The sequence below is a fragment of the Aulostomus chinensis genome, chromosome 17 (assembly GCF_037954235.1).
Source record: "Aulostomus chinensis isolate RoL2024-O1b breed Wild chromosome 17, RoL_Achi_v1.0, whole genome shotgun sequence".
NCBI lineage: Eukaryota > Metazoa > Chordata > Actinopteri > Syngnathiformes > Aulostomidae > Aulostomus > Aulostomus chinensis.
Window position 1 is genome coordinate 13670527 of NC_141336.1, and position 22225 is coordinate 13692751.

Consider the following 22225-nt stretch of genomic DNA (forward strand, 5'->3'; position numbering starts at 1 on the left):
CAAAATCTGAAGAGCAAAAGTAGGAAATTATTGTTTCTGGCTCTTCTGTTGCCAAAAGTTACACTATGTTGGTCATTTTTTCCCCCCTGTGTGTCGCTTGATTTTGACTGATTATTTATGATTTTTTTTTGTTGGAAATTGCTGCTTGTCGCAAATCGAGTGAATTGACATGAATCGTGCAATGAAGCATGAAGCTGAAAGACACTAAAAATCTACGTGGAGGGCAACTGCGGGGTTGGGAAATACTTCTTTGTTTCGTTTTTTTTTTTTTGCCTCAGTATAAGCAAAGCATTATAGTCCACATGTACCAGTGGACCAGAAATTTCCTCCAAGGTTTTCCTGAGATATAACCTTGATGAGAATGGGATATTTAGATGTGCAAACACCCTGAAAACAAAACATAATAATTCTAAGCAGGTTAAGAAATTGGTCATTGAGAGAGAAGGAACCATATAACTGTAGTAATAAATCAAAGTAAAAGGGAAAAATGGGACCCATCCATTGTCTTCCGCTTATTCCTACACATTAAGGATCGTGGGGGGGCTGGAGCCTATCCCAGCGTCAACGGGCGAGAGGTGGGGTTCACTCTGGACAGGTCACCAGTCCATCGCAGGGCCAACACATAGAGACAGACAACCATTCACACTCACAGTCACACCTACGGTCAATTTAGAGTATCAATCAGCCTCGTCCCCTCTTGATGTCTTTGGACTGTGGGAGGAAGCTGGAGTACCAGAGAGAACCCACGCAGGAACAGGGAGAACATGCAGACTCCACACAGAAAGATCCTGTGATGGAGCCGGGACTTGAACCCGGAACCTTCTTGCTGTGACGCGACAGTGCTGACCACTGCACCACCGTGCAGCCCGAAAAATGGGACCTATAAAGATAATTGGAAATGTAATAATTCTGAAAATGAACTTAAATTAAACATGAATCAAGAAAGCCCACGGGCAAACACAAAAAATTCAACTTGTAGTTGTTTATTGCTGCAGTATCACTCAAATTATGAGTATAAAAGGTGAAGAGAAATCGTCCTGGGGGACGGAGTGATGGTGAACCCTCGTGAGTCGCGCTCTTTAACGGAAGATGGCGCATAATTGGGTCATTTCATTCCAGCTGAGTGAGATGGTACAGGTTAGACCCTCATCGCACTAGAACGCCTGACGGAAGAGGGAGAACTACACTTGTCAAAACACAATTTGATTTCACAAACAACAGTTTTCTTGCGGACAGTCGTGAAACGATGAAGCCAGTGTGTGTGAGTCGTCCACACGCAACAGTGTTACTGGAATGAAATAGATTTCTTTAAGAACAGGATGTCTGAATGCCTACAGGGTGCCCCTCTGCCGCTCTCGACAGACTTGCAACACATCTGGTACATCAATAGATACACACAGACACACAAACAAACACAAACAGGGCGGAGACTTGCTGTGAGACTGAGCTGACATATTAACAATGTAGTGTTTTAAAGGCCGTGGGTTCTACTCTACTCTACTGGACAAGTTGATTTCGCCAGAATGAGCAAACGACCTTTGTGGTGGCATAGTAGGGCCATTATCATTATCTCCTGTCATGGTGTGTGTGTGTGTGATGAATGCAAAAACGGAAATGAATGCAGGGATCATCATACCAGTGTGTGTGTGTGTGTGTGTGTGTGTGTGTGTGTGTGTGTGTGCGCGTGCGTGCGTGTGTGTATGTCTGACCTGAATACACACCATGCTGCTTTCACCTGTCAGGTCCTTGCAGATCACATCAGTTACACTCTTTTTTTGCCCTCCTTTTTTTCTAACTCCTCTTCCCCCGCTTTCCCACCTGTCTTCTCCCTTGATGCCACTTCGATGGGTGACACAGGATGTGGGGAAGGGAAGAACCAAAAAAAGCTCTGTATTGTCTTTGCAGATTTCCATCACGTTGCATCACAATTAGCCTGTTCACACTAAAAATGGCCAAGAGCTGGTCAACGTAGGCATGTTTAGTATCAGGTGTGAGCACGTTAGCATCGTCTCCTGACTCTGGTCCATTACATCCCATATATCAGTCGCACTAATAGCATCTTCCTCAGAATGACGTGATGTCACAGATGGCATTGTAATGTTTTATTTCGACCTTGAGCACAGCCCGTGTGACATAACATGGGCACAATGACGTACAAGTACGTGTAATTCAACATAATGGAGAGCAACCCAATCACTCCGCGGACCAAGTGGAGACCATTAAAAACAACCATAAAAAGTTGTGAAACAAAAGAAAGAACAATTTCATGCGAGCAAATTTTTAAAAAAATGATTAAAAATAGGTTTAAGAGCTGTAATAACGAGCAATAGCACATGAAAACTCAGTTACTTGCAATTCTAGGTACGATAACAAGACATGCAATGGAATAAATACACAAAGTAATAAAAAAAAATGTGGCGACGAAAAACATTAGAATAGATGTAAAAGTTGTTGTATGAATAGTCAGAGTAAGAATTAAAAAAATAGCCAAAACAGATTTGAAAATATGAAACAAAAGCAGAAATGACTCAAAATGATAGGAGGGATATAAATTTGTAGTACAATGCAGTAAAATATGAACTTTAAAAATACGAATACTATAACAGCAGCAAAAATGCATGTAAGCCATTTTTTAATTCAAAAGCCTAAGAAAAGAAGAGATAGGTTTCTTTGATCCTGTTAGAAATATGTTAATACGCATGTACTTAGGTTCTAAGGTTTTTTTTTTTTCCCCTCAAAATCCTCAAGCTCATTTCCAGGACTTACACGTGAATCTGTAATGGTACATTACAAAAGTATGCAGTAAATTGAAAATTCTTACACCGCACTTCACAACAGTAGACGGGCTGTTCCGGTGCAAAGCTTCAGGCAGATTTAAGACTTAAATCTCGGTTCATGTTAAGTCCATCTGAGGAGACGGTTTAAAGAGTTTCAACACGTCCTTACCGAGATCGGGTCCGTCAGGGCTTTTACATGTAAAGGAAATGTTGATCATGTATGTTTTCTTGCCTGGCAGGTGTTGTACTTGCAGCAGGCGGAGGTCACCAGGGAGCGGGTGTACGCTATGCACCAGTCCAGCATCGATGGGGTGGAGGACATGTCGGCGCTGGCTGAGCTGCATGAGGCAGCCATCATGCACAACCTGTACCAGCGCTACCAGAAGGATAACATCTATGTGAGTGCATTCAGAGGGAGTTGCGTGCATTTGATCACACCTTTGGCGTGATCAGTGTAAGTGCCCAAGTGTCCAGTCTCTCCAGTGTTGGAGAGTGCAGTGCACTCTATTTACACTTTATACACACTTACAATAAGACACCACCTCATCAGTATTTGGCAAAGGACATGACCCACAATGCATCACTGCGGTGATGTTTCATGAGTCACGAGAAAAAAATAGACATAAAACAACAATATCAGCTGTTTTAGTTTTAAGCATCACATTTGGTGGGTTTTAGATGTTCCTTATATTGTTTGGTCTATTTAGCGCTTATCATTACGATAATTAAAAAAAAACAAACGACAATCTATAGGGGAAACAGTTTTAGCTCAGTCAAGAAAGCGGAAAACATGAACCACGTGGAAAAGTTGAAAAGATGAGGAGGAGAGAGGACAGTCTTACAAATTCTTGTATTGCAGAAAAAACATGGATCTCTTGTTGAATATTCTGCTTTGTCTCAGTCTTGTTGTCAACATTTGTTTATTCACTTTAAATCATGTTGCATGAGTGCGGCACTCTGCCAATTCTTCAATTAGCAAACATGAATGTGCCACTGTTCTATATTTTATGACCCTGGCCTCAGCAGAGGCTCAACAAAGCTACATAATGTGGCTTTAATCATACTCTATATCAATCAAACTGGTCCGGTTTGATCACGTTTACAGTGAGCCGAATGCCTGTCGATATAAAAATCTGGAAACCTGAGAGATTACCGAACAACGGACCTAATCTAGATGATGAAATATTGTCCATACACGGATTTCCCTTAAGCTGATCATAAGAATTTACCCTGTGTGGGCCGGCTTTCTGTGTCGCGGTGCTCATGTGTTCACGTGCTGATGTGTAGATGCAGCCTTCTGCATATTTCATGTGCATGTAGGACAGAAAATGCTCAGAGGCTAATATGCCACGATGAAAATCGTGCTGACCTGAAGATTTTAGATCAGAGGCAAGCGAAGGGAAGAAAGGTGACAGGTACAGCAAAAATAAAAGATGAGAAGAAAGCCTCCCACCCATCATATTTCTGACCTGACCTCAGCTTTCCAGTACAAATCTGGTGATCGTTGCTCTCATACATCTACCAGAGCTGTGTTCTCTTATCCCGCAATCCAGATTAACACACACAGAATTCTGTTTCAATATTTGACACATATACGTTGTATTTGTGGGGAAAAAAAGTGCAGAAATAAAAATGTCCCCGTCCGTATTCAGACTAACATCGGGAGCATCCTGGCAGCCGTCAACCCCTACAAGCAGATCACGGGTCTGTATGACCTGGACAGAGTACACCTTTACTCCAAGCACCACCTTGGAGAGCTCCCACCACACATCTTTGCTATTGCTAATGAATGCTACCGCTGCATCTGGAAACGCCACGACAGCCAGTGTGTCCTCATCAGGTGAGTTTTTACTCCAGTTCTTACTCTGACTCATGCATGTCTCTTCACAGCATCCAGGCTTTGGACGCTTGTTCACATTCGCAACCCAATTGACAAAGATGAGTAAAAAGACGGAAAAATCAAGATGAAGGTGGAAAGAGTTGTCGCGCTCCAGATGTAAGGATGTAGTTGGTCGGGGAGAGAGACTGAGCTCATGTCAGGTTCAACGAAAGAAGAATGAGAGGGTGAAATTGTGACTGTGGTGTGAATATTAATGAACGCCACTGACTTGATGTCGTCGCGCTTTCAGTTACGCTGGTGATCTGACTCGGTGTCGTGATTGAGGGAGAACTTGTAGCTAAGGCAGTTTCTCTAAAGCTACCAAACCTCAATAACAATTAAACACCCGGACAGTGAGAGATAAGAGAATGTCGGAGAAGGTCACAGTGTGTGTAATGAATCTGACTTGTGTTTTGTTTGTATGTTCTAGTGGTGAGTCGGGAGCGGGGAAGACAGAAAGCACTAAACTGTTACTGCAGTTCCTGTCGGTGATGAGCCAGAACTCAGCCGGGGCTTCCCAATCAGAGAAAAGCACACGTGTGGAACAGGCCATCGTACAGAGCAGGTAACAGGGACAAACAGAGTTGCATGTATCTCTCATTATTCAGATCAATAAGAGGTGTTATGAGGGGGAGAAAATCTGAGACTTGCAACTCGTAGTGGTGGTACTCCTTCAGTACCGCCTTCACATATGGAGAAACACCACCGCAACCACCTGCCGTGTTTTTGTTTTTTGTTTTTGGTCTGCTTGCAGTCCGATAATGGAGGCGTTTGGCAACGCCAAGACTGTTTACAACAACAACTCAAGTCGCTTCGGGAAATTCATCCAGCTTCACTTCTCCGAGAGTGGCAACATTCAGGGAGGCTGCGTCATCGACTGTATCCTTCTGAAACGACAAGATAAATTAATCCAACGTACAAGCGCTTCTGTGTGCTTTGATCATCATGCGCTACAAACCAGTTGTTTCCTTGACTCTCTCCCTCTCAGATTTACTGGAAAAGGTAACGTTCCTCTTGTGCCAGTTTGTCAAGTTCGTTAACAATGATTACTTTGTTTTGCTTTGGGAATCCTCATGTTGATGGTGTTAATAATCGTTCTGCTTCAGAACCGAGTGGTGCGACAAAACCCCGGAGAACGCAATTACCACATCTTCTACGCTCTGCTGGCGGGAGCTAGCAAAGAGCAGAAAAGTAAGAAAGAAAAAACAAACAAACACGGTTTATCTTCCATTACTAACAGTGTTCTTTTCCCAAAATAAAAATCTCTGTGTATTTGGTATCAGCAGATGGTGTAAGAGCTCACATCAACATTCAGGTATCCCAGGTTGCAACTTTCCTGTACAGTTAATTTGCATTGTATATTCTCTCTGTCCTTCAGGCCTCTACTTCCTGGAGGACCCTCCTGAATCTTTCCACTACCTCAGTCAGTCGGGATGTCTAAAGGACAAAAGTCTGAATGACAAAGAACTGTTCAACAGCGTTATGGTCAGTATGTCGTAGACGAGTTCTAACAGAGGATAAAATAAGCTCAGTTATACTGTGTGTGTTTTAGCTTCTGGCTCGTTTGAGTGAATTCCATGTTGACGAATACCTTAAAAACAAACACACATCTTCTACAAAATGAATTTGAGCTCTTCTTTGCCTGTTCGTCAGCAGGAAAACAGCTCACTCTCATCGGCTGAAGAGAGCAGAGTACTGTTACAGTTGGTGTTACAAAAACAAATCGGAGTTCTGTTTCAAACTCCAGAAAAGCAGGATCTGAATGAGATACTGTGTCCGTCAGCTGGCCTGGCACAGCCCAGTGTAACGGGATAAATGCTCCATGCACACTGCCAGCTCCTGATCCTTGAGGCAGATGAAGATGAATTGAAGAGGATGTCATTCACCCTTCTTGTGCGAGATTAATCTGCTTGGGAGTGTCAAGTTATCAATTGCTTCTGGAAACACATCAAGATTAGGATATAATCCCAAATACTTGAGGGATGTAGTTTACTGGACTGGACACATTCATCATTTTAGATTGGTCAGTTTCAGTTTTTTAACTTTAAAAACTGTGAATTTCTGCCGTCATATCCCGAACTACTCCACTTTTGAGAAGAGTCCTCTGTTCGTTTGCATGTCGGTGACGATGTAAAATCAGTGATTTAAGATATTTAGGTTAATAGGGCATTCATGTAGATGAATAATCCCATTTCCCAATAAGGAGTTATCACATAACGCCTCCAGAAAATCTGCTCTATTTCTGCTTTCACCATCCAGAAAATGAACAACTGCATGGCCCGTGCTGGAAATAAAGCTTTGGTATAATATATGAGTCTTACATGTAATATATGAGAATATAATAAGAGGAGAGGAAAATGATAAGAGACGGAGAGCAATTTGTCATCTGTTGTTGGTTCTACGTTCTCATCGGGATATTCCAAACTTAATTCTTGTTCGGTGTGTTCTCCCCCTTGTAGGTTCCCACTTTTTCATTTGCTCGTGACTCCATTATAATGTGACGTTTGTCAGTACAGGATGTAAAAACACAGCACCTCAGGCTTTTCCCAAACTTCTGCTAATTTTTCTGTGTTGTGTAGGAGGCGCTGAAGGTGTTAGAGTTTACGGAGGAGGAGATCAGAGACATGTTTAAGCTTCTGTCAGGAGTGCTTCAGCTGGGCAACCTCGAGTTCATGACCGCAGGAGGAGCCCAGATCACCACCAAGCAAGGTCAGTGAACGTCTCACGGACAGAAAGCAACGCTGCATGGAAGCTGGAGTGTAAACTGTATCTATTCAACCTTTCAGTGGTCACTAACGCCAGTGAGCTGCTGGGTCTGGATGCCTTCCAGCTGTCTGAAGTGCTGACTCAGCGCTCCATTATCCTCCGGGGAGAGGAAATCTGTTCCCCTCTCACTATCGAGCAGGTCTGTATCCACGCTAATTGACCCCCCCCCCACCCCGCCTCTTCCCGACACACTCATCACTCATCATCCACGTTCCCTCTCGTTCTTAAAGGCTGTAGATTCTCGGGACTCTGTTGCCATGGCGCTATATTCCCAGTGTTTCTCTTGGATCATCCTCAAGATCAATCAGAAGATCAAAGGGAAGGAAAACTTCAAATCCATTGGCATCCTTGACATCTTCGGTTTTGAGAACTTCGAGGTCAGTCCTTCGAGTTTTTCTGCCAGAAGCTATGCTGCCGATCATCCACGTGACCACACCAGCTGGGGTTCTTGATGTTGATGTAATCTGTGTCATTCTGCCTTCAGGTGAATCGGTTTGAGCAGTTTAACATCAACTACGCCAACGAGAAACTCCAGGAATACTTCAACAAACATATTTTCTCACTGGAGCAACTGGAGTACAACAGGTATGTCGATTATTGACTTAAATATAACAATATGAAGGATACTAGAGTCCAGTATGGATTGTTCCTCAAGTTATATCGTCCTACCAAATTTCTGAAAAATTCAAGACAAACCAATGTTGTTAATCCCATTAGGTACATAGTGGAAATAATACATGATCATATTTCCTGTAAATCAAAGCGATTTATTGAGTTCAACAGCAATTAAATAAAATGAAGAAAGAAAATAAATGTCTTCGGTTCCTTCCTTCCTTCAATCCTGGTTGATTTGGCGACACTCGCAGGTTCTGGTGGTAACAGCAAGCGTGGTTCAATACCAAGAATTCCTTGGTTTAGTTGAAAAAAGACATTTTAGTTAAAAACAGGCAAAAATTTGACATCTTTGAGCAACAGTCATCTGATTGATGCTGCAGACCTCACACTCTGAGGGTGTGAAGAAAATTTGTCTTGCGTAACAGTGTGGGTCGATGCTTACAGGGAAGGTGTCCAGTGGGATGCCATCGACTGGATGGACAATGCTGAGTGTCTTGACCTTATAGAGAAGGTAAGAAACTGATGTTTCTCAGCCTGGTTTTAAACAAAAGGCATCTTCTCTGCCAGTTCAAAGCTTCCTAAGACACGTCCTGGATCTAACAGCTTTCAAGATCTTAGAAAGTGAAGGGGATTTCATCAATCTTTGCAATAAGGTGATGTTTTTCTCTCTTAGAAACTGGGTTTGTTGGCTCTAGTGAATGAAGAAAGCCGATTCCCCAAAGGGACGGACTTCACTCTGCTGGAGAAGTTACACAGCAGACACTCGGTCAGTTATTTTCATTCATTATTTAGAATGTTTTGAGCTGCTGTTGAACGTTAGATTATATTTCTGTGGTTTTTGTTGTGTAGACAAACCCTTACTACGTCAAACCCCGACTGGCTGACCATCAGTTCGGGATCAAGCATTATGCCGGGGAGGTGAGTCATGGATAATACGCTCCGTGATAAGACGCTGTGGATGTAAGGGGAGTCCATGATGAAAATGTCTTCCTCCATCAGGTCCTGTATGATGTCAGAGGGATCTTGGAGAAGAACCGAGACACTTTCAGAGATGATATCCTAAACATGCTAAAAGACAGCAGGTATGTTGCTATTAGGAAATTCGTTGTCATCTGTTTCCTCCGCTGACATCATTGACATGCGTGATGTCTCTGTTTTTCCCCAAGGTTGGATTTCATCTACGACTTGTTTGAGAAAGTTGGCAGCAGGAACAACGAGGAGAAGATGGGAACAGCCAGACGCAAACCTACCGTCAGCTCCCAGTTCAGGGTGGGAGCACCTGTACACTGCTAGAGCAAAGATGATACTGATTAGATAAGCAAGGGAACAAACAACCTGACGGACCAGAGAAAGAAATGAGAGAAAAATAAAGAGAACGCTTGCTAATACACAACTGTTAACCAGTACTAGAAATAGAGGACATGTGACATCTCTGCACTGGCTACCTGTCTATTTCAGAGATGATTATGAGAGCCTTTTTTTTTTTTTTTTTAATCAGATTTTCTTTAATCTGATGAATCTCCGAGAACTCTCAGGACTTCTGGTAGTGGCTGTTAAATTATCCCTAAAATTAGAATACAAATGGTTAGGCATCCTTTTCTACACCTGTTATACAGTATGATATGACTGACCCGACCTGCACTGATGTCCATCTGATTGCAACAAAATTTGCAGGTTAAATCAAAACCGTGTTTCTTACCTCATGCAATCAGCCTTTCTGTCTCTGGCCATGCTGGTTTTCTGTTCACGTGTTGTCTGAACTGCCCTTGGCTTTACTGCCCCTTCGCACAGGTGGAGGTTCTTATTCTCTGAATGCTTTCTGTTATCAAATGTAACCGTGTTCACTGCTATGCAAGAGGAAAGAGACAGAAGTTTCTATTTCATGTGTTCAGGACTCCCTCCATGCTCTCATGGCAACTCTGAGTGTTTCCAATCCTTTCTTCATTCGCTGCATTAAACCCAACATGGAAAAGGTCAGCCTGTTTCTGCCTCTCACCTCCATTAACAGAGCTTGATTAGATACATCTCATAAGTTATCTGTTAAATCTGCTTGAAATGAACCTCTCTGGTTTTACATGCAGAATCCAAATGTGTTTGACCCGGAGGTCGTCCTCAACCAGCTGAGGTACTCCGGGATGTTAGAGACTGTCAAGATTCGTCGTGCGGGTTTCCCTGTCCGCAGAACTTTTAAAGATTTTTCCTCACGGTCAGTATTTCTATATTTATACATAAAACTCGTGCATTTTAAAAAAAAAATGTGTTTTTAACTCCTTCTCACTCACAATCTGTTTTCCCCCGCCTCCTGTCTACCAGGTATAAGATTATAGTCAAAGATAAAGCGGTGGCAGGAGATGATAAGAAGAAGACTACAGATCTTCTAACAAAATATGACAAGACCAAGAAAGAGTGGCAGCTGGGCAAGACTAAAGTAAGATTCTCTTAAGCCAAACAGAGCCGTGCATCTTTGTCTTTGAAAATGCGAGACTTAATTTACTGTCTGCCGTCGTGTGCCAGAAAATAATCAAAAGTTTTGACCTCTTTCGTCTGCTTGTTGACCTTTGCTCTCTAGGTATTTATGAAAGAGTCTCTGGAACAGCGTTTAGAGAAAGACAGGGATGAAGTCCGACGGCAGGCTGCCATGATAATCAGAGCTCACTTACTCACCTTCTCTGCCAAGTAAGATTGTTGCATTAACATTTTGGGGAACCAACATTGTGTGCAGCGTGTGTGTGTGTGTTTGTGTGTGTGTGTGTGTATGTGTGTGTGCTTCCTTTACATAAATGAATTTTTCTCCACAGGAAACACTTTAAGCGCGTACGCTGCAGTGTCGTCACCCTCCAGAAACACTTCCGAAAGCACATCCAACGGAGACAGTTTGTGAAGAAGCGTAAAGCAGCGCTGGTACTTCAGAAACACAGGCGAGGTCAGGTGGCACGCACTCACGTTCGAAAACTCAGAGAGGAGAAGAAGAGGCTGGAAGGTCTGAAGAAGAAAGAGGAGGATGAGAAGAAAACTGGTGGTGAAGGAGAGCAGGCAGAAGGAGATGAAGGAGCAGCTGAGATGAAAAATAAATCCTCAGAGGCAAGTGCTGCCTTTTGTCTGCCATCGTTAGTAGTTAAAATCTAATCTGTGTGAGTGTTTATATCACTCTCTTCTCCTCTCTGCTCCTCTAGGATGAGGCCCGACAGATGGAGGAGATCCTGCAGCTGGAGCGAGAGATTGAGCGCTTGCAGAAGAAGAGGGAGGATGAGGTGTCACAACTCTGCGAGTCCTCCAAACAGGAGCTGCAGCTTCGGAGGGATGCTGAGCTCAAACGGATGAAGAAGGAGGCCTCCCGCAAGGCCACAGAGCTCATCGACCTCCTGAATTTCGGAGGAGTGGATCCCTCGCTTGGAGCAGTTGGAGCCAAGGCTGCTGCAGAGGTGAAAGCTCCAAAAGCTGCCAGCGCTGCTACAGGTGCATCCAAAGAGGAGGAGATAGATGAGGGTTTCCATGCTGAGGAGGAGTGCATCCCTCTTCCTGACTTCCCTCCTCCTGCTGAGACAGACACACCTATGGACCAGGCCATATTTGCTCACCTCCCTCCTCCTCCTCCTGCTTTTGCAGAAGGAATGGTGCCTCCCCCACCTCCCCTGCCCACAGATGATGCTACAGGTTTGCCTCTGCCTCCTCCAATCCCTCCCGGAGATGGTTCAACTGTCCCCCCTCCTCCTCCTCCACTACTTTCAGGAGAGGGTACAGAAGCAGAAAAGAACAATAAGACAGAGCCAGAGAGGAAGGTGAGCATGGTGGACAGCTTGGTGGACGGAGAGGAGCCGATCTACAGCATGCCGGCCGACACTGAGTCAGATTACGACCAGGAGGAGGAGGAAGGCTCTGTCACAGCTGGAGATGATAGCTCCGTATCTGGGAGCAACCGTGGCAGCACTGCCGTGACAGATGAGGAGCACCCGAGGAAGTCGACCTGCACCAACGCCAGCTTGGAGTCCTACAGAGGCAGCTCCGACTCTGTGAGGACACACACTTACACGCATCCTCACACGCGTGCACGCAGACATGTATGCCCTGCGGGGGTCTCAGATATGTTAAAATATAATATACCCTTTTGATAGAATTTAACATTCTCGTTCATGTGTATGCAAATTGTGTTTTGACGTCTGCAGTATGCAGGCAGTGATGACGAGCATGATGGTATGATGGACACTGATGAAGAAGTGACGAATGGCAGAGTGACTCTGCTTAACGGAAATGGTCCTCCATATTTCCATGGTTACCTCTACATGAAGGGTGAGTTCAGACGAACGTTTTTGCTCTGAAATTATCAAATGTTACACATCATGTTTTTTGCCTCTTCAGCTGGTCTAATGATCCCGTGGAGGCGGCGCTGGTGTGTGTTAAAAGACGAGACCTTCATGTGGTTCCGCTCCAAACAAGAATCTCTCAAGTCTGGCTGGCTCTACAAGAAAGGGGGCGGACTGTCCACTCTCTCACGCAGGTTGTTGTAGTTGTTACTGAGTGCAGCCTGTGTGCTTATGAAATGAAACTCCATTGGATGTTGTTGACCCATCCATGATGCAGATGTTCAGTGACTTAGTGAATTGGGTAGAGTACTTAGTGCAGTTACATTGATAACAATATAGTCAATAATTGTTATAAACGTTTTGTTGCGAATTTTCTGATCATTTCTGTCTGTCTGCCTGGTCATTTTCTCATCATTTTTATTAAACTCGTTTCTTGGTCATTTTGAAGTGTTTCTTGTTAAAACGCCCCTTTTGTTTTTGAGAGAAATCAGTTGAATTAAACTGGGAAATTGGAGAGGTTAGTTTTACAGACAGTCTTTATTTAGCTTGACAAGTCTGTCTCAACTAGCTGCCTGTGTGCTGCAGCAGGACTGTGGTCTTTACGTGATATTTTGAACCCCCTTTAGAGGTGGAAGACTGCAATCATCTACTTAGGCTGGTCCGCTCTAACTTGACAGATATTGAACTTTTCAAGTATTATCTATAATGTGGAGCAAATGGAAATGATACAATAAAGCGTACAATGTAAAGCTACATTGTTCTTTTTTTTTTTAAACATTAAAAATCTTCTGCATGGCACTACTATGTGTATAGTTAACCGCATGTCGAACATAAAGAAGCAAAATTGTTGAGTTTGTAAGATTAAATCTAATAATGTTGGTGGGAACCTTGTGTGTTGTCATCAGTGGATCGTATTTGTCTGTATTCTCATGAACTTTCTGTCTACTTCAGAAACTGGAAGATGCGCTGGTTTGTGCTGAGGGACAGTAAGTTGATGTACTACGACAACGACAGTGAGGAGAAACTGAAGGGAACCATCGACATCCGGGCTGCTAAGTAAGATTCAAAGATGCTTGAGCACCAGAACGCACACACACACTCACACGTCCACGCACGCACACACACATATACACACACACACACTCTTATTCACTGGCAGGGCTTGAATTCACCGTTTTTGTCCTGACAGGGAAATAGTAGATAATCATGAAAAGGAGAACGCTCTGAACATCGTGACGGACGAGAGGACCTATCAGGTGTTTGCTGAGTCACCAGAGGATGCAAGGTGTGAAGGAGACTTCAGTTATTATGTGGAGGGGAAAAAAGTACATTCTATATTCTAATAACCAATGACGACTGTTCCCCTGTGTAGTGGCTGGTTTAATGTGCTCAGTAAAGTGCGAGTGTGCACCCCTGAGCAGCTCCTGGAGATGTCCCACGAACAGGCCAACCCGAAGAACGCAGTGGTCAGTCACAGAATGCACGACAACAAAAACATTTTATTTATAAAAGTTATTCTTCTGTGCTTTTCCATTAACATTACAAAATATAATATTTGAAAAAAGTGTTTGTCATGGCTTTTACTTCTGAATGTTAGATTTCTTCTCCCGGTCTAACGACCTAAAGTTCAAATCAAAGACACAATTTTACACAAACGTGCAAAAAGACAGAATTACCAATAATGCAATAAATCCTATTTTTCTAAATGTTTTCCTCAGGGAACTCTTGATGTGGGACTGATTGACTCAGTTTGTGCATCAGACAACCCTGATCGGTAAGTGTGAAACAGTCAAAAAAGACCCCTCCCCAAAAAAAAAAAAAGATTTTCGGCAAAACTTGGGTTTGTTTTCCCCAAGATGAAAGAATGAAAGACGGACTATCTAAATATCTGTAGGGGATGTTTAAAAGTGTCACATGTCCTTTTCAGGCCCAACTCCTTTGTGATCATTACGGCCAACCGTGTGATCCACTGCAACAGTGACACACCAGAAGAGATGCATCACTGGATCAGTCTGCTGCAGAAACCCAAAGGAGACGCCAGGATCGACGGGCAGGAGTTCCTTGTTAGGGGTGGGAGCTCGTCTCTACTCTTTTTAAACAAGCCGGACATAGTTTAAACCAAGCTTACTTAGGCTTTAGTTGAAGGGTTGCCAACTCGTGTTTGTTGTTTAGTCAGGTTTATTATACTTAACATGTAAAATATCAGTCACAAAGTTGGAAAATGAGTCGTGGTGTGTATATCTGTACTTCGTGTATAGAAATATTTGAAAAGGTTTCTTTTTTCAATTTTGTTTAAGAAATATGTTGTCCCTAGGCTTCCAAAACCTCTTGGCTAATTTCTTGGCCATTTTTTTGTTTCTGTTTTTGAAATGCATTAAAATTAATCGATTAAACTGGCAAATTGATCAGAAAATTTGTCAAAAAACATTAATGTTCTCAAGGTAACATCCATAAAAACAACAAAAGACTTTCCAGGTAATAAGCCAAAAAAAATATGGAGAAAAATTATATTTATAAAATTACAAAATTATATTTAGAAATGTTATTTTTTATAAATTCATCATTACCAAAAGACTTTTAAAAAGTATATATTGATTAATTAAACATTGTAACTGGTATGGTAAGATCAGTAACGCAGAGATACAATAAATGCTAATACTCATTTATTGCTAAACTGCAGCTCCTTTGGCATTTCTTCCCACCTCTTTCCCTCTCTCCTCCTCCTCCTCCTCCTCCTCCTCAGGCTGGCTCCAAAAGGAGATGAAGACGAACGCTAAGAGCACCTCCCTGAAGCTGAAGAAGCGCTGGTTTGTGTTGACCCACAACTCCCTGGATTACTACAAGAGCTCGGAGCGTAACTCATCCAAGATGGGAACTCTGGTCCTCAACTCCCTGTGCTCCATCATTCAGCCGGATGAACGAGTGCACAGAGAGACAGGTGAGGAGAAAGACATGGAGGAAAAAGATGGAAAGGCCACGTTTAATTAGGGATTAGAATGAAGAGGTTAGGGACTACACGGAATGAGAAGATTCTAGTTTTACATATACAGACATAAAAAAACCACACCAGTAAATGGATTCCATTCAAATGAATTAAGGCAAATTATTCTACCTGTGTTGAAGATATTTTTTTTCTATTTCTTTTCACATTTTAAATGTTAAGACCTGCTTTCTTTCGCAGGTTACTGGAACATCATAGTGTATGGGAGGAAGCATTCCTACCGCCTCTATACCAAAATGCTGAATGAGGCCATGAGATGGACGGCTGCCATACAGGGAGTCATTGACAGCAAGACGCCCATTGAAACGCCGACTCTGCAGCTGATCAGAGACATCAAAGTAAAACAGAAACATTATTTCATCATGTGACTTTCATCATGTGACTTTCATCTTTAGACGCTCCTTTTTAAAAGCAAACCTTGTGTTTTCTCAGGAGAACAGCGTGAACACAGAGATAGTAGAGCAGATGTACAGGAGGAACCCCATCCTCAGATACACGCAGCATCCTCTGCACTCCCCTCTGCTGCCGCTCCCATATGGAGAGGTCACGAGCCGTGAGTAAAACACAGACCCTCAACACATCCTCACTGTCTCTCTCCGGTCTTATTTTCCTCACAAATCACATTCAGATAAAAATGTAACTTTCATATTTGTCTTTATTTTTTCTGTAAATACTTATCGACTTCTTCAATTGACATATCATCCAAAAGATTGTTTTTCATACAGGAAACGATGCTCCCTTTTTTTTTTAACCTTCTTGTCTTTTACCCGGTGTGCAGTGCAAAGGCAGCAGGGTTACGCCAGTCTGCAGGATGAAGCGGTGCGAGTTTTCAACTCACTGCAGGAAATGGAGACGCTGGCAGACACAGTGCCCATCATTCAAGGCATCCTGCAGACGTGCCAGGACCTGCGGCCTCTCAGGGATGAGGTACGTTAACCGTAGAGTAACATTTATACATTTAGATATATAAATCTGTATAGATTGTTTTCTCATTTTTCACTACTTTACCCGCTATGTAGAGGAAAGACGTACAAAACTAGTACAAATCCAGTTTACTTGGAGCTTCCAATCCAATATTCAATAGTTTAAATGTTTTAAATTTGTACGATTTAGCTGAGTTCCTTACAGTACAAAACAAATGTGTTAAGCACAACATGATATGCTTAACAGCTGCAGAAACTAGAGAGGGAAGATTAGGGATCAGAGGGAATAAGCATACAAATAAAAGAACAGTCGTGGCAGGGAATTAAGAATGTGTCGTTTGCCTTGCAAATTGAAAAAGGTTTAAAAAAAATTGATAAATGGTCTTTATTGTGTATGAAATACATGAGCTCATATTTTGCTTGTTTTTGTCTTGACTCTATATTGTTTAAGTAGTGAGAGGATGTCTGTTGCCCTAAATAATGGAAGCTTCAACCTGTTCCTGGCTTATTTCCCTTTTTGTTTCCGTGAAACATCATTGTTATTCTTTCTGCTTGCTTTTATTTTGGAAAGGTGATTCCATCCCATCTGTATATTGAACCTAATGATGAGATTTAGTAATAGAGATTTGATGTTTGGTTGCTTAAAACCTCTGAATTCTCATTAAATATTTTGTGTTTCAGGTATATTGTCAGGTGATCAAGCAGACCAATCATGTGCCTCAGCCTAACAGCCCAGCCAATAGAGCTCACTGGCACCTCCTCACCTGCATGAGCTGCACCTTCCTCCCCAGTCGAGCCATCCTCCGATACCTCCGCTTCCACCTCAAGAGGTATGTGTGTGTCCTCAATGCCAAGGAAACCTCTGATCCGTTCTCGTGAGAAAGCAGTGTGTGTTGAATGTGTGTTTGTTTGTGTCAGGGTACGTGAGCGCTACCCCAGCACCGAGATCGAGCGTTACGCCAGTTTCATCGGAGAATCCCTGAAGAAGACCAAGACTCGTGAGTTTGTTCCCTCTCAGGAGGAGATCGCTGCCCTGCTGGTGAGACAGGAGATGAGCACCACTGTTTATTGCCACGGAGGAGGATCCTGCAAGATCTCCATCAACTCACACACCACAGCTGGAGAGGTGCACGTGCACTCACACACACAGTCACAGAAGACACTTCAGAACATATGATAGATACATGGCACGCACATCCTTGCCTTAAGTAGACGTGCAGATAAGCTTCAATATTCTTGAGAAATGTAGCGTATATTTAAAAGGTTATCAGACGAATAAGTACAGTTATCTGAAAACAATACAGTAATGAAGTATTTGTGCTTGTTAGCATTTAGTTCATATACATATTTCCAATGTGTGATTTACCAGTTCAGTGGACATCAGATAAGTACAAAGGACACAAGACACAAATGGATTTCCGTGTGGGGTTACAATATAATCAGCCTATTCGTGTTGCTGCCGCAGGTCGTGGAGAAGCTGATCCGAGGTTTGGCCATGGAGGACAGCAAGAACCTCTTCTCTCTGTTTGAACACAACGCCTTCACAGACCGAGCTCTGGAGAGCAGAGTCATTGTGGCAGATGTTCTGGCCAAGTTTGAAAGGTGTCTCATCGCCAAAAATTTCAATCCAAATTCAAAACTTACAACTCCAAATGGTCTAAAAACTGAGACTCTGAGAATTTTCAGACTGTGCTGTTTTGTTGTTCAAGGCAGAATTGAATGTGTTTCTGTGTGGAAAACTAAAACAGAGTTTCTATACTTCTAGACTTGCTGGCAGTGAAGAGGAGGAGGAGGAAGGAGAATGGAAACTCTATTTCAAGCTTTACTGTTTCCTGGATGTGGAGAGCATGCCCAAAGAAGGAGTGGAGTTTGCTTTCATGTTTGAACAGGTGAGCATCAGACGGAACACAGTACAAGTACTACAAGCCAGTAGTGAGAAGAAAACAATGGTGCAGTACTCTGCCAATTTAGAAATAAATTGCCCCAAAACAGATGAATAAATGTCATATTTTCCGAGCTTGTTTGATGATTTTCCTGTCTGTCTGTATCTCAGGCTCACGAGTCTTTGATTAGTGGACACTTCCCGGCCTCGGAAGAGACTTTGCAGCATCTGGCTGCTTTACGTCTCCAGTATCTCCATGGCGATGGGGCAGGTCGAGCTGGTTGGAGTTTAGGAAGTGTTTACCCAATTGGTCGTCTTCGTAGTCGCATCCTACACTCCACCAAGCCAGGAGTGGGAGCGGGAGGTGGAGCCGGAGCAGGTGGAGCTGGAGCTGGTGATGGGAAGGCTGCGGTGGGAGGGCCTGGTGGTGTTGGCCCTGGGGCAGAGAAACGAAAGACGCCGAGCTTCCTTGACGGCACGCTGAGGAGAAGCTTTAAGACTGGATCACTGAAGAAGCAGAAGGTGGTTTTAATGTTTTCTGGCTGTATTTTCTGATCGCTGCCAGCTGCTGTTTGACTTGACAGGAGATTTGTTATCAACACTGGCTCGCATCGATCTCTGCATTCTGCTACACTCTTTGGCTACTTCCCTACTCACTGACTGATAGTTTGATGGGATGTTCATTGACCTGTGTGGTTACAGGTTGAGGAGGAGCAGATGCTGGAGATGTGGGTGAAGGAGGAGACATCCGCCACTCGCACCAGTGTCCTGGAGAAGTGGACCCGGCTTCAGGGCATGCCCCAGCACCAGGCCATGCTGAAATACATGAGCATCATCAAAGAGTGGCCTGGTTACGGATCAACTCTGTTTGATGTGGAGGTGAAAAAACTATCAAATAGACTCTGAATTAAGCAAATAAAGTTCCAAATGAAACCTTAACTGGATCTCTTCTTCTTCTGCAGTGTAAAGAGGGCGGTTTTCCTCACGACTTGTGGCTGAGCGTGAGTGCAGACAATGTGTCTGTGTATAAAAGAGGAGAACCCAAACCACTGGAGACCTTCCAGTATGAACACATCACTTTCTTTGGGGCGTCACAGCTCTGCACCTACAAGATCATCGTGGATGAGAGGGAGATGTTCTTCGAGACTCCACTGGTGACTTTTATTTCTAGTTTACCTGTTACCTTTTTTAAAATTTTGATTGTAGAATAATCTGCTAATCGTAAATACTGTCTCAATTAATCATTTGGTCTTTGAAATGAAAATTCAGAAATGTTTCCTAAAGTTCTAAGTGACTATTTCATATTCTGTGGTTTGTCTGAGTATATTTAGTGGTAGTTTCCTTCCCATCAACTTATATTGATGTACATTTTGAAATTTTGCATCGGAAAATGCGAAGGAAAAATAAAAAAGTTAAGCACACAATAGAATAGGCTGATCCTATGGACAGATACTTAAATTCCCTTGACAATTAAATGTGAAGACAAATACAGATTACAATTTCCTAATCGAGAAACACGTGAAATGTGAGGCTCAGACGATGACACATATCAACGCCCTGACTTTGTTTCTGTTTAGGTCGGTGAGATCACCAAGATCATGAGGGCTTACATTAACATGATGGTGAAGAAACGCTGCAGCATCATGTCCGTGACTAGTGTCGGCAGTTCCTGGGTCAGGTGATTGCCACCAGCCAGCAACAGCCCACACTACCCCCCGGTTTTCCAGTGGCATCCGATGCCTCAGCCCTTCTGTACTGGTCGGTTGGATTCGATGAAGGCACCAATCAGCCAGTCCTCCAGGAAACATGAATCAAGGGTGAGCACCTCTAGCAGAACGAGGCCAAGCAACATAAGAAGTGGATACAGAAGCCAAAGGGATCAATGGGATGATAGGGATGGAGTCTGTTTAAAACAAGCATGACAAAGAAACAACTTATGTTTTGGTACAGCCCTTTCAATTACATAACCCCAGTTGTAGCCCTGCATGTAGATGTTCAAGCACACTCTCAAACTGCTCTCCGTTTTCCTTTCTGGACAAAACTCCTTAATAACAAGCACAACTCAGCCGCCCCGTCCCATTTTGTCCCAGGTGGCTCCCGTTTCCCTCCAGTGCACTGCCAGACAGAAGAAAGCGACACATTTATTTCTTAATTTCTCTCTCACTCCTCCAATTTCTCTCTCTTTCTCTTTCATGTGCGTTTGTCTTCACCGCTGTTGCATCCTGTTGGATATTAAGTTATAAAGCTAAAATTCTTGCTTGCATTCTCTCTTTTTTCTGTGACATCAGCTATATTACATCTACTGTTGAGGACTGAAACTTAAAAAAAAAAAGGAACTCAAAAATGATTCCTCACGAAGGGAAAATCAGCCCGCCAAATTACAGCGTTCACTCATTCATCAGTGCCACCGTGTGGCCACAAGCAGAAAATACAGCCAAAGGAAGTGGCTTTAAATACTTCTGAGCAATATCATATAGATTTTCTTGAGTCGAAGAAGTAGAGGTATTACTTCCAAGGCTCACTGGTTGTGACTGCTTAGAAAACAGCCTTTTTTGGCTCATCATAGAAAATAATATCAATCAGAGTAGTATGAGACAAAAAGTTTTCCCCATATTATGGAACACACACTTCTACCGTATATTCAGACACATGTACACATAAACCAAGATGTATCGTTTTGTACTGTATATCACACATTAGAAGAGTTATTATTCAATTTTTGGTGGCCACAGCACTGTACAGTATATAATAGATGCCATACTAAATGGAATGTGACACCTCTTGTGTAAAATACATGCAGGTAAACGGTATTAAAGACCCACTCTATGTCTGAATATGATGCCATCAATCACTGGCTGTGCCATTAATGTGACTCACTGAGAAATAAGAGACTGGCTGCCCTGGTGGTCCTGTTGTCACAGTGTTTTGATGGATTTATCATTGTTGTTGTATGTAAGGCTCACTCTACTGCATTATTTAGAGCCATAAAATACTGTATATCCTTGTCTGCTCATATTTTTGTTTCTTTACTAAAAGGATCAGTGACTTAAATGCATCTTGTCTGTGTTTCTGACCTGTTTATGAACTTTTATTACTGCTATTACTGCTATTACTACTGTATACCCCCTCTGCTATCTCAGCGTGTTTGGAATGCTGCTGCTGTGTGTGTGTGTGTGTGTGTGTGTGTGTGTGTGTGTGTGTGTGTGTGTGTGTGTGTGTGTGTGTGTGTGTGTGTGTGTATGGAGTGTATTAACCATGTATTCTAAACAGCATATGTTGAAACAGAATGAGAAAACAGATGTGACCGAGTGTATTCCTTAGAAATGAGATGTATTTACATGACTAACCTTTTGCAAAGAATGATGTTGTGATCGTGAGTTCATGGGAAGAACATGGAACCAGAGGGAGGGAGGGAGGGAGGGTGCGGGTTATTTATTTATGAATATACTGTATGTAATACCAAGTGTGTTTGGGAGGATGGATAAGGATGTATTGAAAATATACTGAAAGGAGGAGAGTTGGAACAGTAAAGATAGGAGCTCAGACATATGGATTTTGGGAATGTTGCTTTGTCATCACTGCTGTGTGTGTGTGTGTGTGTGTGCGTGTGCGTGTGCGTGTGTGTGTGCGTGTGTGTGCGCGTGCATGCGTGTGTGTGTGTGTGTATTTTGGACTGATAGTGAAGTCACTGTTCTGTCAATATCCCCTGACACTGTGGCACTGCAGGTAGATGGCAGCACCCCAATGTACAAAAGCTCTGGAGGATAAAAAAAAAAACAAAGTGTTCCACCACATGACTTAAAAAAACACAAACAACGACATGCAATTTATTTTAGCTACAGGCTCCAAAATGGTTCATTTCTCATTAACAGTTTCTTGCCTGGAGACAGTTTTATCTTTGCAACGGATATGTGAAGTTGAACTTCTCAAGGTGAAAATATCTGCTGCCTATCTGGAGTGCCATTACAATGAGTGCCGTAGCTATTAACCAGGATTTTAGTCCAACTGAGCTCTTGAATCCAGAATACAAAACTTCCAATTCAATATTCTATGTTCCAGAAGACAGTAGATATCCCAACAT

General features: G+C 42.8%; 1 protein-coding gene across 2 annotated transcripts in view; it reads left to right on the forward strand.

The window, feature by feature from the left end:
- myo10l1 (myosin X, like 1) overlaps positions 1 to 21552 on the forward strand; it is a 47170-nt gene extending 25618 nt beyond the window's left edge. The window contains exons 3-43 of one of the 2 annotated variants that reach the window (XM_086182457.1): positions 3017 to 3175; positions 4430 to 4617; positions 5087 to 5221; positions 5411 to 5535; positions 5645 to 5658; positions 5763 to 5847; positions 6035 to 6141; positions 7236 to 7365; positions 7443 to 7561; positions 7653 to 7799; positions 7907 to 8007; positions 8482 to 8548; positions 8711 to 8803; positions 8887 to 8955; positions 9037 to 9119; positions 9204 to 9306; positions 9930 to 10010; positions 10119 to 10243; positions 10351 to 10465; positions 10607 to 10713; positions 10836 to 11118; positions 11211 to 12047; positions 12201 to 12324; positions 12394 to 12535; positions 13290 to 13394; positions 13528 to 13623; positions 13711 to 13804; positions 14057 to 14112; positions 14266 to 14408; positions 15082 to 15276; positions 15520 to 15677; positions 15772 to 15892; positions 16118 to 16266; positions 16944 to 17092; positions 17181 to 17388; positions 17728 to 17864; positions 18028 to 18151; positions 18316 to 18666; positions 18847 to 19023; positions 19107 to 19298; positions 19722 to 21552. In XM_086182457.1, coding sequence (XP_086038583.1) covers positions 3017 to 3175; positions 4430 to 4617; positions 5087 to 5221; positions 5411 to 5535; positions 5645 to 5658; positions 5763 to 5847; positions 6035 to 6141; positions 7236 to 7365; positions 7443 to 7561; positions 7653 to 7799; positions 7907 to 8007; positions 8482 to 8548; positions 8711 to 8803; positions 8887 to 8955; positions 9037 to 9119; positions 9204 to 9306; positions 9930 to 10010; positions 10119 to 10243; positions 10351 to 10465; positions 10607 to 10713; positions 10836 to 11118; positions 11211 to 12047; positions 12201 to 12324; positions 12394 to 12535; positions 13290 to 13394; positions 13528 to 13623; positions 13711 to 13804; positions 14057 to 14112; positions 14266 to 14408; positions 15082 to 15276; positions 15520 to 15677; positions 15772 to 15892; positions 16118 to 16266; positions 16944 to 17092; positions 17181 to 17388; positions 17728 to 17864; positions 18028 to 18151; positions 18316 to 18666; positions 18847 to 19023; positions 19107 to 19298; positions 19722 to 19826 — 6099 coding nt within the window. In that variant the 3' untranslated portion in view covers positions 19827 to 21552. The remainder of the gene's footprint in view (positions 1 to 3016; positions 3176 to 4429; positions 4618 to 5086; positions 5222 to 5410; positions 5536 to 5644; positions 5659 to 5762; positions 5848 to 6034; positions 6142 to 7235; positions 7366 to 7442; positions 7562 to 7652; positions 7800 to 7906; positions 8008 to 8481; positions 8549 to 8710; positions 8804 to 8886; positions 8956 to 9036; positions 9120 to 9203; positions 9307 to 9929; positions 10011 to 10118; positions 10244 to 10350; positions 10466 to 10606; positions 10714 to 10835; positions 11119 to 11210; positions 12048 to 12200; positions 12325 to 12393; positions 12536 to 13289; positions 13395 to 13527; positions 13624 to 13710; positions 13805 to 14056; positions 14113 to 14265; positions 14409 to 15081; positions 15277 to 15519; positions 15678 to 15771; positions 15893 to 16117; positions 16267 to 16943; positions 17093 to 17180; positions 17389 to 17727; positions 17865 to 18027; positions 18152 to 18315; positions 18667 to 18846; positions 19024 to 19106; positions 19299 to 19721) is intronic. The other variant, XM_086182458.1, reaches the window with a different exon arrangement.
- The last annotated feature ends 673 nt before the right edge of the window (positions 21553 to 22225 follow it).